This window comes from Uloborus diversus, chromosome 6 (assembly GCF_026930045.1).
Source record: "Uloborus diversus isolate 005 chromosome 6, Udiv.v.3.1, whole genome shotgun sequence".
In the NCBI taxonomy this organism is placed as follows: Eukaryota; Metazoa; Arthropoda; class Arachnida; order Araneae; family Uloboridae; genus Uloborus; species Uloborus diversus.
In genome coordinates, this window is record NC_072736.1 from 170,362,942 (window position 1) to 170,380,823 (window position 17,882).

Sequence of the window (17,882 nt, forward strand, 5' to 3'; positions counted from 1 at the left end):
GATGTTAAAATGTAAATATTTGTAAATTAGTCTCATTCAAGTCATTTCTTTTTTTAATTGAAGCTACAAAAAATGCCAGAATGAGTAATTATGTGAAATTCAATCATATTATGCTCTTTTGTAAGAAAAGAGAATCATATATTATTTTTTTTACAAAAGCATTATAAAAAGATCCATAAAACATTTTCCTCAATTCATCAAAAAAAATTATTAAACACTCAAGAAAAAACAATGAAACTGTAGAGTGGTAAATATACCCTGGAAATCACAGCATTATATATTGTTTTCTGTAAAATGCCCAGTGTTTTGAAATTAATTTATATGAAAAAATAAAATTCTTGTATTGTTGCATTTGAAAAATAGTCATAGAAAACATGCTTCAAATGCACAAATTTGACTGCAATGATTTTTCAGGCTGTTTGGGGCCCTAATGATGAAGCGATAGTTTTCATTGGATATAGAGAATTTCCTCAAAGATTAGGCATAGTATACTGCCAGAATAGAAGGTTTGTTTTAAGTATTTTCTACCTTTATACTTTTATGCTTGGTATATTTTTTTTATTAATACTTGACCTTTATTTTGCAGACATCTATTCAAGTATGAATTAAATGTTTTAAGCAAATGGACACAGTTCTATGCTAAACCCTTTATTGCCCAAATTATTACTTCCTGTAGAAAATAGTATTCGAAATATATCCACAGAATGTCAAAGAATAAGGCATTTAAAACACCTAAGATGGATTTTTATATTTTCAAACTAGGTTTGTGACTCTGGGCCTAATATATTAAGTTTTATCTCTGCCTACAACCTAAACGTAAAGCAGCCATATTGCGCCACTCAAATCACACTGGTCAGTGAAGGAAGGATGTTCCAATAGCGAAATGTAATGATCAGATTTGTTGCGACCTCAGAGTCATTGTGGGCAGTTATATAATAGCGATACCCGCACGGCTTTGCCCATAATAGAAAATTAAAAGGTCATTTGGTTCGCCTGTATATTTACAAATAATAGATGATGAATTTCTCTCAAATTTGCTATATTCATTTGCTCGCCCGTGTTACGGTTCCACGTTATGATAATTTGGTAATTTACTCGTCCACGTTGTGATAATTTGCACGGTAAAATGTTCTCAAAATTAGAATAGAAGAAGAACAAAATCGAATTTTCTAAAAATCGCTTCGAGGTGCTCACCCCTATGCTATGAACTAATTCTGTGCCAAATTTCATGGAAATCGGTCGTACAGTCTAGGCGCTATGCGCGTAACAGACATCCCGACATCCAGAGACACAGACTTTCAGCTTTATTATTAGTAAAGACTAGCTGCGTCGCCCTACTTTGCACAGTCTACTTCTAAAATAAAAGTAATGTCAAGTGACCCATGTTCATCAATGAGGCTTCAATTAGAGGAAAAAAAACTGTAAAATATCCTATCAAATTAATCATTCTTAAAGAAAGAAAACGGCAAATCAAAAATTTCCAAATAAATTAAATGCAACCCTCCATAAATGCAACTAAAATCCTAAAAAAAGGAAAAAAGATGAATTGCCAAATAATGATCAGAAGGGGAAATTTGTTCCTCAAAACAAAAACAAAATAGTTTTTAGTCACAGCCGAGAAAAAAAAAAGTGGCAACCTTCTAAATGGTTTAATTTATGCTAACTTAAAATGAGATCAGGCAAAGGGTAAATTTCCAATGTAAAATTTTTGTTCCATTAGGCTTAATAATGCTTTTAAATTTTTTCTCGGTGATTTACTGCTTTGGTTTTTTTGGAAATTTGAAATTATTAATTCAACTTCAGAGATATTTTTCACGGGCTTTCGAATGGCGCTAAAATGTAACTGGTTGGATATTAGTTTCGGATAGAAAGAGCCATTTAATGCCAGTTTCGGGCCCTAAAATGAAAATTCGAACGGTTCAGTACTTTTTTAGCATTCGAAAAAAAACCTACGTTCCTTCTCGGACGCCCAAGTACTTCCCTGCCAAATTTAGCACAGATCTGAGGCAAACTGGATTTGTATAGGGAACATACATACACACATATAAACACACATATATTCTCTGTTTTATTTATATAGATATTGAAATTCAAGGCTTCCCACCTCCACTGTATAAATAGGATATACGCGCACCTGGAATATTATGGATTTCAACCACCATCGAAGTTCATGATTTTCTGAAAAAAAATACTCAAAAATTGTAGACAATTGGTCATGCATTTTAAGTTCTAAAACCTACATACATGCAAAATTTTACCAATTAGGGAAAAAAAACTTTGAATTAAGTATGTATAGGAGTTGATCGAGTCTGAAAATCATACCACGTAGCATTAGTTGTTTTTACTTATAATAATAGTTTGGCTAATTCCATTTTGCTTTAACCCTTTCACTGTGTATCCCGCTATTTCTGCAGGCAACGTAGAAGCAACAAAATTTGCTCATCCTTCAATTCACACGTGTATGACATAATTGAAAAACCCTATTCTGCTATTTCACCATTTAAATGTCAGCAACGTATTTCCTGAAATATTTACACTAACCACTCGTCCATTCTTCAAACCACATACTTCTTAATTTATTCAGGAAAGGGTTTCACCCTACAACTGTTGTTTGTTGCTCGAAAGATTGGAAAAAGAAATCGTAATAAGACTTGAATTTGGTGAAAAGAATGAAGTAGAACTTTTCCCTCAACCTTGTAATAAGATTTATCGTACCAAGCGCAATTTATGTAAATTTAGTACATATTAGATTTTATATTGGTTTTTGTAAACAAGAAAATACATATATTGTAAACTCTCGATTATCGGTGGTCGGTTTATCTGTGGTTCGGGTTATTTGCAGGTCTTTTCACTACTTGTTTCAACGGTCGTTAAATGTTTTCTGAACTTATGATTGTGTTATTGTTCGTATTTAGCATATACATATGTATCTTTTTTACGTTCAACTTTAGTATATGGAATGTAGCAATGTTTTTAGCTATAATTTAAATGTATATGTGAATGTAATTCATAGTTTTTAGCTGTTGTATACAGTAGTGTAGCTGTTTACCTATTATTCGGATTATCCACAGTTACCGTGCCACCCTATTCCACAGATAATCAGTAATTTACTGTATTTTCAAGCGATTTGGTTTAAAAAAATTGAGGAGTCAGAGTGCTGATTTGAAATCTGAGAAACATAGGCGTGGAAAACGTAGCTCCGACGGTTGCAATTTTATTTTCGGCAAACAGTAATTTAGACAATTCTTGTGTAAAATGTTTGCTTTTTCCGAGAATGTTGTAGCCCATGAGTCATGGAAAGTTATAAACAGAAGTCACTAGAAATCATGGAGAGTCATGGATTTGAAAACTAAATGTGACAGATACCGTGTATAAGCAAACCTCTTAATGCCATTTTTTATATTTAACTTAGAGAAATAACCTTTTTGTAAATGAGTGAAAGCATTTTTTTTTTTTTTTGACATGAGTGACATGAAAGATTGCCATTGCTAGTCAAATTATTCAAAAAATCTTGCAATTGAATTGGACTTGAATTGTCTTGAATTAATCTTGAATTGACCAGTATCTTATTGTGTCCCAAACTGGTGCATCATTTCATTTGTCAATTTCAGTTATTTTGTTAATGAGTAGTTGCTTTTTTTAACACAATGCTTACAGTATTTCATTGTTTTGCTAGACTTGTCATCTCATAAAAGTTTAAATTAATTCAACTTAGTGTTATGTATTCATATTATATTTATGTAATAAAAATGCACACTTTTTTAGGAGTTTAACAAACATAGCTTGAAATTCAGTTCCTTTTTCTCGCCCCCCCCCCTTTTTCGCAAAAATTTGAACTTTTATGTTCGCTCTCTTAAAGCAATTCTGTCTGATGTATGATTTAATATAAACATTGAATCCTTGAAGAGTTAAACTCTTAACTAAACAAATGTTCAAATGAGTTAATTAAAAATGTTTGAAAGAACTGACCTTTTCATATAAATTGATTTTATTATAATAATGGCATTGACAATTTACATTGAGTTACTAAATTTGTCCATGGTTGATCTCTAATGCAATGTATCTCTGTTTCCATTTAGGAGTTATTTGTGTTCAGTGAACTGGAGAAGTAAAGAGATTGGTGAGTATAGCTTACATATTACAATTTATAACATCCTGTCACAAAGACAGCCTGTTCAGTATCAACTGTTTTATGTGGGGGTGCCATGGTGGCCCGATTGGCAAGGCATTGGACTCGTGATTGGAGGGTTCCGGGTTCAGTGCCAGCCGGTTGAAGATCCTTTGTTTTCGCTAATAGCCCCTGTTGCACATTAAATACGTCTTGGTCACAAAGTCCTCCATGTTTCCATTCCAAATCAATGCTCTGGGGGGTGCTGAACCAAGAGTTGTTCATCTTCTGGTTTGGATCAAAAGTGTTGAAATGTTGACAGATGGTGCTTATCTGAGCTATATCAGACTTCCACTTTAGTGGTGCTCTGTTAGCAGAAGCTGTTCATATCTTCCTGAAATTGGGTCCCATTGTCTGCTCGAGCTCGGATACTCAAATGGTTTAAGCAACAACAACAACAAATATAGTAATAATGCTCAAAAATGAAAATTTAGCTGCATATATGTGTTTCAGGAACACAAATAACCCCTTTGCAAAAGCAAACAATGAGCTTCAGGGATAATTGATCCCTTATTCTTTGAACATCAAAATATGCAATTGAATTTATTTCTTTGTGTGTTATTATATTGTTATTACGATATTCATTTATTGCACTAACTGCCCTATTTTATATCTAGTTGGAGTAATGGAATTGAGAATTACAGTTGAATTGATTTCATATTTCAGTATGGTAGTAAAACATGTTTACAAAGTAACTAATGTTACATTAAATATGCAGCTTTTCATTATTTTTGCAAATGATTTTTTTTTTGCTCAATGCGGTTTTGTTTTGTTTTCAAAAGTATTAATTTTTTTAATTCTGACTTCTACTAAAAAATTTTTTTCCCTTATGAATGACTACGAATTATTTTCTTTTTAACCATTAACTAGTTTTAAATTAACCATAAAGGTGATTTGCCACTTCTAGTTTTAAAACATAAGTGATGAAGTTTATAAGCTGTTTTAGTTTTTAAAAATTTATAATTGATTGAAACTGTAAAAAAATAATAAAATATTGTTCCTCAATTACAGTTGAAAAATTGTTCTGTTGTTATTTTTTTCCACTTGGACTTTTTCTCAGTATCTAAGGTCTGCTGAATTAATCAGCTTTAAACTTTTTTACGTAAGGAATGACCTTTTGTTTCTTTCAAAAATTAATTTGCATCAATGTATTTTTCTAGATTTTATTTCTGAAGGAAACACTTGTATTATAAGCCCTCACTTTAGTTCTACGTTTGAAAATTTATTTTATCTCGAGAACAAAGCTGGTGGTCCTCATCGAATGTGTAGCATGTTGAGAAAGGTAAGCATGCATCCAAACCCAAAAAAAATTATCATTTCAATTCATAAAATGGTCTTGTTCTTTCAATTTATGTGAATTACCCTTTTTATATGTCCATTCTATATTATGCAAAAACTATTTGGCTGATTTAAAAGAGGGATGTAAAATGAAACTGATCTTTAGTTATAATGAAATTATGTATGTTTATAATATGCCCCCAACAAAATCCCCGATGTAATAATCTCCCAACAGAATTTTAGCATTCAAGCACATCATATCATAATATTAAAGTGCGCCATGGAATGCTCCAAAAAAATTATTGATGTAGTCAAAGTTTGCACCAGAAACAAAAGTTAGGTGGAAAGTTCCCACTATTTTAAATTTCATTTGGGATTTTAAAAATTGAAATCTGAGTGTTTTATTTATTTATTTATTTTATTTTTTTTTTTTTTTTATAGTTGCTTGGAACATTTTAGATAAATATTTATTTGAACAAAGTATTTGCATATCATGTACCATCAGCACAAAACTTATTTAACGAGCATAATATTGAAAGAGAACGTTTCATTTGTTTGCTAAAATAAATGTGCAACTTATTATTTTAGAGATATCAACTAATGTTTTTTAAGGAAAATTAACATTAAAACTCTTCATTTCTGCTTCATAGGCAAGATTCTTTTTTTTTTAATGAAGAATTCTCAACTATTATAAACAAATCAAACAGTGCTTCTAAAAGAAAAATAAACGTCTGAAAGCGGCAATTTTACCAACAAAAGCACTTTAGTGCAGTTTTGAGGCAAAATGAGTTAAAAAATACGTTTTGTTTGGTGCAACTAGAAGCAGAAGATAAACTCCGAAAGGTGTTTGAACGTTCAGTAATCGCAGAGAATAAAGGATCATCAATCTTTTATTCCTAGTTCTTGGTTTCTAAATTTCTAGATTCTTCTATTCATTGCTAATAAGACAGCAGTTGACAATTATTGTAAATCAATCCATTTATATTGGTTATCTTCTTAAGAAATATGAAAAATGGAAAAATCCGAAATGAGAAATTTCGAGATTTTTTAAACATACACTGGTGGAGAAAATTAAGAGATGAGTGGGGTTTTCACACATTTCTCGGAAAATATCACACAAAACCTGGACTGCTGGTTGCCATATAATGGCCTATGGTGCTGGTGTCGCTGAGATGAGTTTACGTATTCTTGTGGACGTTGCTAAGGCAGAAGGAGGTATAAAAGTCTGCAGACAGCTGCTCAGCTCATTCCACTCTACAGCACAGTAGCGATTTGTATTGTGTTTCTTGTTGATATTTAGGTGAAATGAGTGAACATCGTCTTTAAGATGAAGGTATGAGGTTGAGAATTGTGGATAGACATGAGGCAGAACAGTACCAAGCTGAGGTTGCTAGGTGTAACTCCAAGCATTGGTTCAAATTTGTGGAGTCAGCTTAAAAACATGGGAACAATGTCCAGTAGACCAGGACAAAGTCGTCCGAGGGCAACAACGACCGATAAAGACCAATATTTGTTACTTACAGGCAAACGCCAGAGGACGTCTACAGCGACTTAACGGTCTAGGGACCTCACTGCTGCCACAGGAACATTAGTTTCAGGGAAGACAGTTGCCAGGAGGCTCGGTGGAAGAGAGTTGTATGCCAGGAAGTTCACCATTTGCATCCTATTCACTAACTCCCACAAAACAGAGCAATTACAATGGTGCAGACAGCACCAACATTGGATACAGTTCCAATGGCCTGATGTTCTTATTACAGATGAGTCCAGATTCAGTCTACATCATGATTTTCGGTGAATATTCATATAGAGGGAGCCTAGGACCCGATACCATTCCAGTAACATCACAGAAAGGGGCCATTATATTGGTGGAGGAGTGATGGTTCAGGCAAGGATCACACACACACCTGCAAGATACCCGCATATCACTCCATGTGTGTAACACTGGTTCAAGGAAAACCCTAGGTACAGACAGGAGATCCTACAACCTTATGTGTGTCTTTTCAGGAGTGCTGTTGGCCCTGAATTCGTTTTTATTGAGGACATTGCCCGACCACATAGGGTTGTCCTGGTTGAGGAGTATCTGGAAACCAAATACATTGGTCAAATGGATTGGCCAGCCGATTATGCTGACCTTAACCTCTTCGAACATGCTTGGAATGCTTGTGGGAGGGCTACTGCGATACGCCAACCCCCTCCCAGAACCATTCCCGAGTTAAAAACTGCTCTGGTGGAAGAGTGGGAGGGTCTTCCTTAAGCACTCCTTAACTCTCTTATTAACAGCATGTATACTCGTTGTGCATGCTATCTATCTGTCAGAGGGGACCACACAACATACTAGAGGCGCCCACATACCATACAAGCCTCATTTTCATTTCCATCTTCCATCATGAAGTTCAGTCCATATTGGAGTATTGGCAATAACTCTTGCCAATGAATGGCACTTTAATTTTTGCTTTGCACACATTATTGTCATTCTATAAGTTATATCCATACCAAATTTCATTAATTTTTATCCAGTATTTCTCGAAATACTTGGGAAAAGGCCTTCTATCTCTTAATTTTGTCCACCAGTGTATGTCTGCGAATGTTGATCCAAGAAAAGCCCGCTAAGGGACTTTTATTATGTGAAATTTTAGAAAATGTTGTGGGAATCGTACAATCCGGCACCCTAGAGCAAACCCTGCATGTAGTACTCTTATTTGTTTAATTACTTATCTCTCTTTTTTTTTTAACTTAATGCATTTAAAATTTCTTATTATAATTCTTTTATATATTTTAATGTTAAAATCTTAGTAAGCTCCAAGGACTTTAGTTCTGTATAATGTTCTTCGTTTTCTTGATTATGCATTTAATTATGTAACTTTTTGTTCTAGATGGAGTGGAAGACACAAAGTGTTGAAACTGTTGTGGACTTGGTGTTTTCAGCAGAAGGTGAGTGTAATAGTGACTGGTTACTAAAGTTGTCTTGTCATGAAGTAATATTATCTTTCATTGTAAGAGTCTGTTTGTGTTAAGATAAATACTTTTTTGAATTTTGGAAAAAAAAAAGTATATTAGTTGAGATTTTTCTAGAATAAAGATGAAATGGTAGGACTCTTGTATCCAAAAAAAAAAAAAAAAATCATGTGATACCCACCCTATTTCCTTTGAAATTTAAATTATGTATAAAAATATTAACTATGTTTTTTCAAAAACTCAAAATAATGGGTCTGTATACTCATGATGCAATAAAAAACTTTCACATTGAACTTCATTTGTACCTAAAAAAAAGGTTGCTGTGATTAAAGCTAAAGTCAGGCCAAAATCATATTAAATGCTTTTTATTTGGTAATTGTAAGGGGAAATTATTCTAAAACGAGTGAGGTTTTAAGCGGGGTTCCTCAAGGAACAGAAGTTTGGTAAGACCTCATTTGGAGTATGCTGTTCAGTTTTGGTCTCCTTATCTTAAGAAAGACATTAATGTATTGGAAAGGGTTCAAAGGTGGGCTACAAGGCTAATAAATGGACTTTCTCATTTAGACTATGATTTCAGGCTTAGAATGCTAAAAATGTACAGTCTTGAGCAAAGAAGAGACCGAGGGGACATGACCCAGCTGTTTAAATTCATTAAAATGAAAGATGTTACGGGGCTGAAGTTTAGCACTGAAAACAGGACAAGGGGTCATTGTTTTAAACTATTTAAATCTCATGGATGTTAGGAAAAATTATTATTTTAGCAGGGTAGTGGAACCTTGGAACAGCTTACCGGAAGAGGTGGTAATGAGCAAGGGAGTAGATAGTTTTAAGAGGGCCATTGATCTTCACTGGGGATTGTAAATTGACTAGGACCAGTCTAGCTGGGCGCAGAGCCTGTTGCTGGTCGTCGCCTTTTGTATTTGTATTTGTATTTCAATTGTGCCTTTCTTTTTTTCTTCAATTTTTAAAGTCAATAATTTGCAATAATGAAATGTTTTTAATGCAAGTGCCAAATGATGGAAAAACTGTTTAAGAAGAAAAATCTTGATATGAAGGGACTCTTTTTGATTTATTATTATTATTTGTGACTTATTGTTCTAAAAAACATTCAGATTAAATTAGGTGGTAGTGTAGCTCCAAAAACTCTCCCATTTGTTCCGTTCATATTATCTCAACTTCGAATAGCATAATTACAGCATAACATAGCTTCCCCTGATTAGTTCGAGAGATTCTCGAATTTTGTTGCCTTCTCTTGATCTCTCTAATAAACCAAATGTCTCTTGGATTTTCATCAAAACAATGAAATTCCCCGAAAGTGGTTAAAATATTTTTCAGTTATTAAAATTTGGAGAAGAATCCCTACAGGGGTTAAACAATTGTGATCCCAAAAACAAAGCCTTTTCATGCACGAGTATGAAAATCATTATAATCCAATTCTTTTTGAAGCATATTTATTCCGTATTCTGTCTTTTTAAAACTTTCATTTCCCAAAAAATTCAGTACAACAACAGGGATTTTTCTTTGAGCTTAATTAATTCTTACCTGTTGTGAGAAATATTTATCATTACTTACAGAGCTGCGAACTTTTGAAAATCCAAAATTGTAGCAACATTTTGCAGTTGGAGGGGAGGGGCGCCGCAGATTTAAACAGAGATGAATTGTCAACAGTATAAGGAACAAAAACAATGATACTAAACAAATTTCAAATTTGATACATTGCTTTTGGCCAGGGCCGGATTTAGGGGAGGGCAGGCGGGGCTGCTGCCCCGGGGCCTCCGCAACAAAGGGGCCCCCACAATAAAATTTTTACAAAATATTCTAACTTTTACAGGTTAGCAAATTTTGCGTTTTTTCTCCCCTATAAATTATAATAATAATATAAAAATATAAATAGCAGTAACTTCAGGATGTGTTTACTATTAAAGTGCTGATCGAAAATATCGGATATACACATATATATCAAAATATTTGGATATATATCAAAGTAATTTTCGGAAATATGATGATCTTTGCGAACCCTGATTAGGGGCCTCCACTTCTTCGTTGCCCCGGGGCCTCCACACTTCCAAATCGGGCCCTGCTTTTGGCAGTTTTTTCCTCTCTTTTGCTGAAGGTTCAATGACTGGATCAGCGTCGCAATCTAAAAACCGATCTATCTTTACACAATGCAACTTTCAAAGAGTGATGCTAGTTGCGCAGAGACTGTCAGCATAGAAGTTTGATTTTCTGAGCTTACCGGTTTAGTAATCGTGCTGTTTTTTTTTTTTTTTTTTTTCATTCTTGGGATTATAAATTAAAAAAAAAAACAGAAAATCGTAATTTTTGGACCCACTTTCGTAGCTTCATAGTTTAAAGCTGTAATTCGTAGAAACTACAATCTTTTCGTAGCAGTTGGCAGCTCTGATTAATAAGAGAGAGGAAACTTATACAAGCAAAAAGTAAAAATAGCAATCTTATCTTCCAAATAGACTCATTTTAAGAAATCCCTACTTAGACTATTGGCCAAAAGTACTAGCAAGTTTGAAAAATCTAACATTTTTACAAGATAAGACTCTAAGAATAGTATATTTTTTAAATTGTTGCATTTGTCTATTTAAAGCTTGTAAATGTAGACGAAAATGGTGCTTCTATTCAACCATGAGTTTCCGATGCATTAAAAGCTGCCTCTGAGCCGCTTAAATTATAGCAAAGAACTTTTATTGTTAGAAAATGGGAGAAAATCCTGATATATAGTTTACTTGTGGATTAAAAAAAAAATGCAACAATAGAAATTAACTATAGCATTTTTCATGTTCCCAAAACTCAAAAATGGCTCTTTATAAGTATTTGTCAGGAAAAATCTTAACTTTTGTACCTTGCTTTGAATAAACATCGATAAAAATTTTTTTTAATTATCTGATTATTTTTGTTAAAAAAAAGAAGCTTTGACGAAGACTATAGTGTGAGTAGAAGCAATTAATGTTTCTTAATTCGTAACACAGGTACTTTAGCTGTGAAAAATATAAATATTTTATGCACTTCCATCTATATTTTGTATCATTTTAATTTGTGCCAAAAATATTTGTGCATTAAACATTTTTTTGAATAATGTTTATGTTATTATTCACCTTTTAGTTTCATGATTCCATGCAGTAATTTATACAATACTTTCATTAATATTTTTCCCCAGTGCAATTAGGAAAATCAGCTGATTTGTATTGTGAATTGTTCTCACCAATCTTGGGGGGGGGCGCACAGAGGAATTTTTTAAAGGAGGACATTTAGGATCGAGGGTCCAACATTCTCATCTTATATCATACTCCAACATGAATTCAAAAATATTCGTTTGATTTTATTGGCTGTAAGGAACACAACACACACACACACACACAAAATAAATAAATAAATAAAGCCATTGAATAATTACTTAGATCAATAAAAAAAATTAAATTATACAGTCGAACTCTCTTATAACGAGCACACGAAGGGACTGCAATGTTTGCTCGTTATCACCAAGTGCTCATAAAACAGGGGTTCAACAAAAGGTTTTTACTGCTTTGACACTATCCTATTATTGATTGTAAGGAACACATCACACATACACACACAAAAATAAATAAATAAATAAAGCCATTAAATAATTACTTAGATCAATAAAAAAAAATATATACAGTCGAACTCTCTTATAATGAGCACACGAAGGGACTGCAATGTTTGCTCGTTATCACCAAGTGCTCATAAAAAAGGGGTTCAACAAAAGGTTTTTACTGCTTTGACACTATCCTATTATTGATTGTAAGGAACACATCACACATACACACACAAAAATAAATAAATAAATAAAGCCATTAAATAATTACTTAGATCAATAAAAAAAAATATATACAGTCGAACTCTCTTATAATGAGCACACGAAGGGACTGCAATGTTTGCTCGTTATCACCAAGTGCTCATAAAAAAGGGGTTCAACAAAAGGTTTTTACTGCTTTGACACTATCCTATTATTGATTGTAAGGAACACATCACACATACACACACAAAAATAAATAAATAAATAAAGCCATTAAATAATTACTTAGATCAATTAAAAAAAAATTATACAGTCGAACTCTCTTATAACGAGCACACGAAGGGACTGCAATATTTGCTCATCACCAAGTGCTCATAAAAAAGGGGTTCAACAAAAGGTTTTTACTGCTTTGACACTATCCTATTATTGATTGTAAGGAACACATCACACATACACACACAAAAATAAATAAATAAATAAAGCCATTAAATAATTACTTAGATCAATAAAAAAAAATAATACAGTCGAACTCTCTTATAACGAGCACACGAAGGGACTGCAATATTTGCTCGTTATCACCAAGTGCTCATAAAAAAGGGGTTTAACAAAAGGTTTTTACTGCTTTGACACTATCCTATTATTGATTGTAAGGAACACATCACACATACACACACAAAAATAAATAAATAAATAAAGCCATTAAATAATTACTTAGATCAATAAAAAAATATATATACAGTCGAACTCTCTTATAACGAGCACACGAAGGGACTGCAATATTTGCTCGTTATCACCAAGTGCTCATAAAAAAGGGGTTTAACAAAAGGTTTTTACTGCTTTGACACTATCCTATTATTGATTGTAAGGAACACATCACATATACACATACAAAAATAAATAAAGAAATAAAGCCATTAAATAATTACTTAGATCAATTAAAAAAAATTATATAGTTGAACTCTCTTATAACAAGCACACGAAGGGACTGCAATATTTGCTCGTTATAACCAAGTGCTTGTAAAAAAGGGGTTCGTGAAAAAATCATAAAATTTTATACATGCTTGCTTTTTAATATTATGTTTCTGTACAGTGCCAAAGAAGTTGGTTATTTGTTTTTCAGTCTTATTGTCTCTCTTTTGTTACTGTTTTTGAGGAAAGTGAGGGCCGGAAAACCTCTTCATTTGCATCTGTGGCTTCAAAATAGTTTGGAGTTTTTCTGCACTTTAGAAACCAAGTATGTTGAGTGCTACTTAACTTCAAATTCTTCACATTTGTCGTTATGGTGGTCTTTTTTTTTTTTTCTCTCTTGACTTTCAGCTACAATGTCCTCGAAAATGATAACATTCTCTTCAGCAAATATATAGCTTTTAAATACTCTTCTACTCGATGGATTTCAAAAAAAGGGTCGTATCATCACTTGTTCTCATGATTTATGTCTTACTAGTGGCACCCGCACGGCTTTGCCCGTAGTAGAAAATTAAAAGGCCTTTTGGTTCACCTGTATATTCACAAATAATGTAAGATGAATTTCTCGCCAATCGCCTTGACCATGTTACGGTTCCACGTTATGATAACTTGGTAATTTACTGGTCCATCTTATGATAATTTTGCTCGGGAAAATGTTCTTAAAATTGGAATAGAAAAAGAACAAAATCGAATTTTCGAAAAATTCCTTCGAGGTGTACACCCCCATGCTACAAACTAATTCTGTGCCAAATTTCATGAAAAGGGGCCGAACAGTCTAGGCGCTATGCGAGTCAGAGATCATGACAGACAGAGAGACTTTCGGCTTTATTATTAGTAAAGATGTATATAGCTTACGATTGATTTCAAAATGTTAATGGAATTTTTCCGAAAATAGAATAATCTTCTCTGAGGAGGAAAACAAGAGACATTTTATGAATGACAAAAACATTGCTTGCTTTAAGGAAGGTTTGCTCGTTAAAAGCGAGTTTTTTTTCCCATAGACTTAACATCGAACCAACCAAATCTCTTTGATTTTCTCGCTAAATCCGAGTTTTCATCAAAACAGGGCTCGCTATCAGCAAGTTCGACTGTACTTAATTAAAATACCAGAAAGCACAAAAATGAATGTATTTACTTTTCCCAAAATGAAAAATAACAAGAAGTTCTGTCTAGAACTAGATGAGCCTACTTTCCCGTATACCCATACTACTTTCTAGTACTTGATCAATATTCCCAAAAATAGCTAAAGTCGCAAATTTTTTCAAACATATTTTTAAAATACTTTAAGCTGATTTCTAGGAATGAAATATATATATTCCTCACTCATCTAAAAAAATTAGATGCGTAAAAAAAAAAAGAAAAAAAACGAACAAATAAAATAGCAGCAACTTTTAAACAAAGCCGCTAATACACTTTTTTCCATTAAAAAAAATCTAACAGCTTTCAAAACGAAAAAATAATAATTAAAATTAATGAGCTCATTAAAATAAATGCATCATATCAAAAAAAAATCGTCTTTTTCCCCTGTTGCCAAAAACATTTTTTTAAATGAATTAATGCACTTACCAAAACAAAAGAAAACAATAAAATGTCAACTTAAAGAAATAATTTTCATTGTCAAAAAAAAAAAATTGTCTGCGCATATCTTTATGTAGAAACATAAATGTCTTCGAGTTAATTCGCCAAAAACTAAGTACCTAAATTGAAACTTTAGCGTAAAAATAAAAACAAGTCATTTTAAGATGCATTGAGCCTTCTTTCATGCTTTTTTCTTCTTTTTCTGATTTTTACTGGGAAAGTAGGCTAAAAACAGCAAAGCAAAATAGTTGTTATAAAACAATTTATGTTCACATGCAGTTCAATTTTTGCAGGGAAGAAAGAGAGCGAAAATAAATTTTATTTTCTTTTATTAAATCTGAAATTATTGTTCCCCTTGCTTGGAATCATACATAGGATAGGATTATAGCCAATCAAAGAAAACTCAAGGGCGATGGGAGGGGTCCGGACCCCCTGGACCTTTCCTTTCCCCTGCACCACTGCCAATCTTGTTTCAATTGTTTCATTTTTTAATTGCATTACAGGCGACTCATTTCCGGGAATTTTTGCTACTGGTTTTCCTCCAAGATGTCTCACTTCAGATGACAAATTAATTTTCTTTTCATCCATCTGGAGAAGTTGTCAGGTTAGATTACTTTCTGCACTCTGTCAATTCACCCTAATGATTTATACCTTTGAAAACCATTCAAAACAATATCTGTTTTCTAATCAAATGTCATTTATTTAAAAAAAAATTCATTGCAATATTTTAGTTTATATTAAGCATTTTTTACTGCTTTAACACTATCCTATTATGATTTCTGCTTAACCACTTTGTCAGCTTTGCAAGTTTTTTGTTATTTTCATTTCGTTATTTTATTTTTTATTATAATTTTCTCAAACCAAAACTTTTTTATTACAGTACCCGCCACTAATAAAATCGCTGGATTATAAAATCAGCCGCTTTTTAAAATCAAATCTGGAAGAACAGAATCATTGCAATACCAAAACATGTTAAAACCATCTTTTAATAAAATCACTATCGCCGTTTTACAAAATCAAACTTTTGGACATCATACGTAAAAAATTGTTAAAGCGCCACCAAGAAGTGAAGGAATCAGCTTTTCAGAAGTTGAGAATATCTCAGAGTCCAATTTGCCTCTTCATTTTCAATAGATGTCAGAAAAGCGCTTGATGATGTACTACGCACTTCAGAACAAAGAGGAAAATATGTTGAACGTTACAAAACACTTTGTAAACTCTCAAACGATATTGAATCTTCGTTCTCCCAATTCTGTTAAGCAAACAACAATACACCTACAGTTTAAGATCCTTGTGCAAATAATTATAAAAAAAAATGTACCTCATGTTTAGTTAAAATGATAACTGTATTTTGAAATACTTAAAATAGAAATAAATGAAGTAGTTCAATTCATTTTTAGAGTATTTAAACTTCAAAACCTTTCTTTTTTTTTTTTTTTTTTGAATGCCGGTTAATAAAATCGGCTGCTTTATAAAATCAAATGTCCACCAAACGAATGTGATTTTAATAAGCGGCGGGCACTGTATTTATACTTTTATACGGGTGTTCCGTTTTAATCTACAAGATCTCTATTTTCGCAACGGTTAATCTTAAATGCATACTTTCAGTTGCAAAAATGTTCAAAATCAGATGCAAAGTTAAGATTTTGAAAGTTTGAAGCTAAAATAAAAATGAGTCAAAAAATACAAATTTAACTTTTTATACGGGCCCTAGGTCCCCTAACTTCTATTTAGAGAAATAATCCACATTGAAAAATATTACTAACACAAAAAACTTGACATTTGTGCTACCAAAACTCAAGGAGATATTAGAGTTCAAAGTTTTTAGGAACCATACAGAAGATGAAATGGGAACTTATCGCCCTTTTAGAAGAATGACAGGTTGTTGAAGTAAAAAAGCAAAGTATTTATATTTTTCATTGCTATTCAAAATTTTTTGTCAATGCTATGCCGTGATATGCGAAAACACACGACAAAACCTCAAACATTTTGAGAAGCCACACTCTTTGCTCACATATAAATTTAAACCCTCGTTAACTGCCATATTTTCCCCCAAAAGACTAACGGTTGTAAAAATAGAGATCTTGCAGGTTAAAATGCAACACCCTGTATAAGCATTAGTATTCTTATTATGTTTTAACATCGCATTGCGTAAAAAAATTAATAAATAAAAAGAGGAATACATGAAAAATAAGAATAGTGTTGGTTTTATGTTTAACTACGCTCTATTTAAGAGTAACTTTTCACGGCCTAAGCCCTCCACTGTAGTTTTAGAAAATTCTGTTCAAGGATGCATTCTACTTATGGACAATTTTTTTGTAGTCCCTTGAAAAACCTTAAATAGAAATTCAACTACAATTATTGAAGACATTTTTCTTCCATTTCTTTACAGTATAATCTTGAGAAATGCATTTAACTTCATTAAATTGCTTGTTTTTGCAGTAAATGCATAGTTTATATTACTTAATAATTTTTACGTTGATAACTTTTTATGAATTTAATAACTGTTATAAAATTTTCATGTTTGTTCTGTGTTTCTTGTTTTTAAGATGTTTAAATTTAGCTGTCTGAAGTTTTACTATTTATATGTATCTAATAAATTGCTAATTCTGAAAAATACTGTGTGCTTGCTAACATGTTTAACTACCTAATACAGCCTGAGTAAAAACTTTAAGGCCAGTAAATTTTTTTGTGAAAACTAGAAAATAAAATTAAGGGGGTTTTAATATTTATTGTATTATTAACTATTGATGTTCATACGTAAGAAATAACACAAAAGACAGGATTTGTAAAGTATGAAATTGCCAGAAAACATTGGTGTATTCATAGTTAGTATTTTAGCCTGACTAAAAACTTTAAGGACACTAGTGTATTTTTTAAACTACAGGTACATATACTGGTATAACTATCACCTGAGTTAAAATATTATGGAAACATTTCAACTTGTATTTTTGTCATTAATTTCATCAAAGTTTTGGTTCTCTTTGTGAAGATGTTAAAAGGTAAGAAATTGACTGTTCATGAAAGAAGGCAAATTGAAGTTTTTCTTTCAACGGGGATGATTAGGCATAGTATTATGAAAAAAAAAGAAAGAGTGTAGGTCGAAGTCAACCACTTTTTTCAATTGAAACATAGTTACGGTAAAAAAAGCACTTAGAAAAGACCCAA

At 32.4% G+C, this 17,882-nt stretch overlaps 1 protein-coding gene across 1 annotated transcript in view; it reads left to right on the top strand.

The window, feature by feature from the left end:
* Nucleotides 1–17,882, top strand: part of LOC129225068 (acylamino-acid-releasing enzyme-like) — a 72,110-nt gene that overhangs the window by 20,504 nt on the left and 33,724 nt on the right. Inside the window, exons 8-12 of the mRNA XM_054859616.1 lie at nt 415–506; nt 4,080–4,120; nt 5,329–5,450; nt 8,320–8,377; nt 15,218–15,318. Of these exons, the coding sequence (XP_054715591.1) occupies nt 415–506; nt 4,080–4,120; nt 5,329–5,450; nt 8,320–8,377; nt 15,218–15,318 (414 nt within the window). The remainder of the gene's footprint in view (nt 1–414; nt 507–4,079; nt 4,121–5,328; nt 5,451–8,319; nt 8,378–15,217; nt 15,319–17,882) is intronic.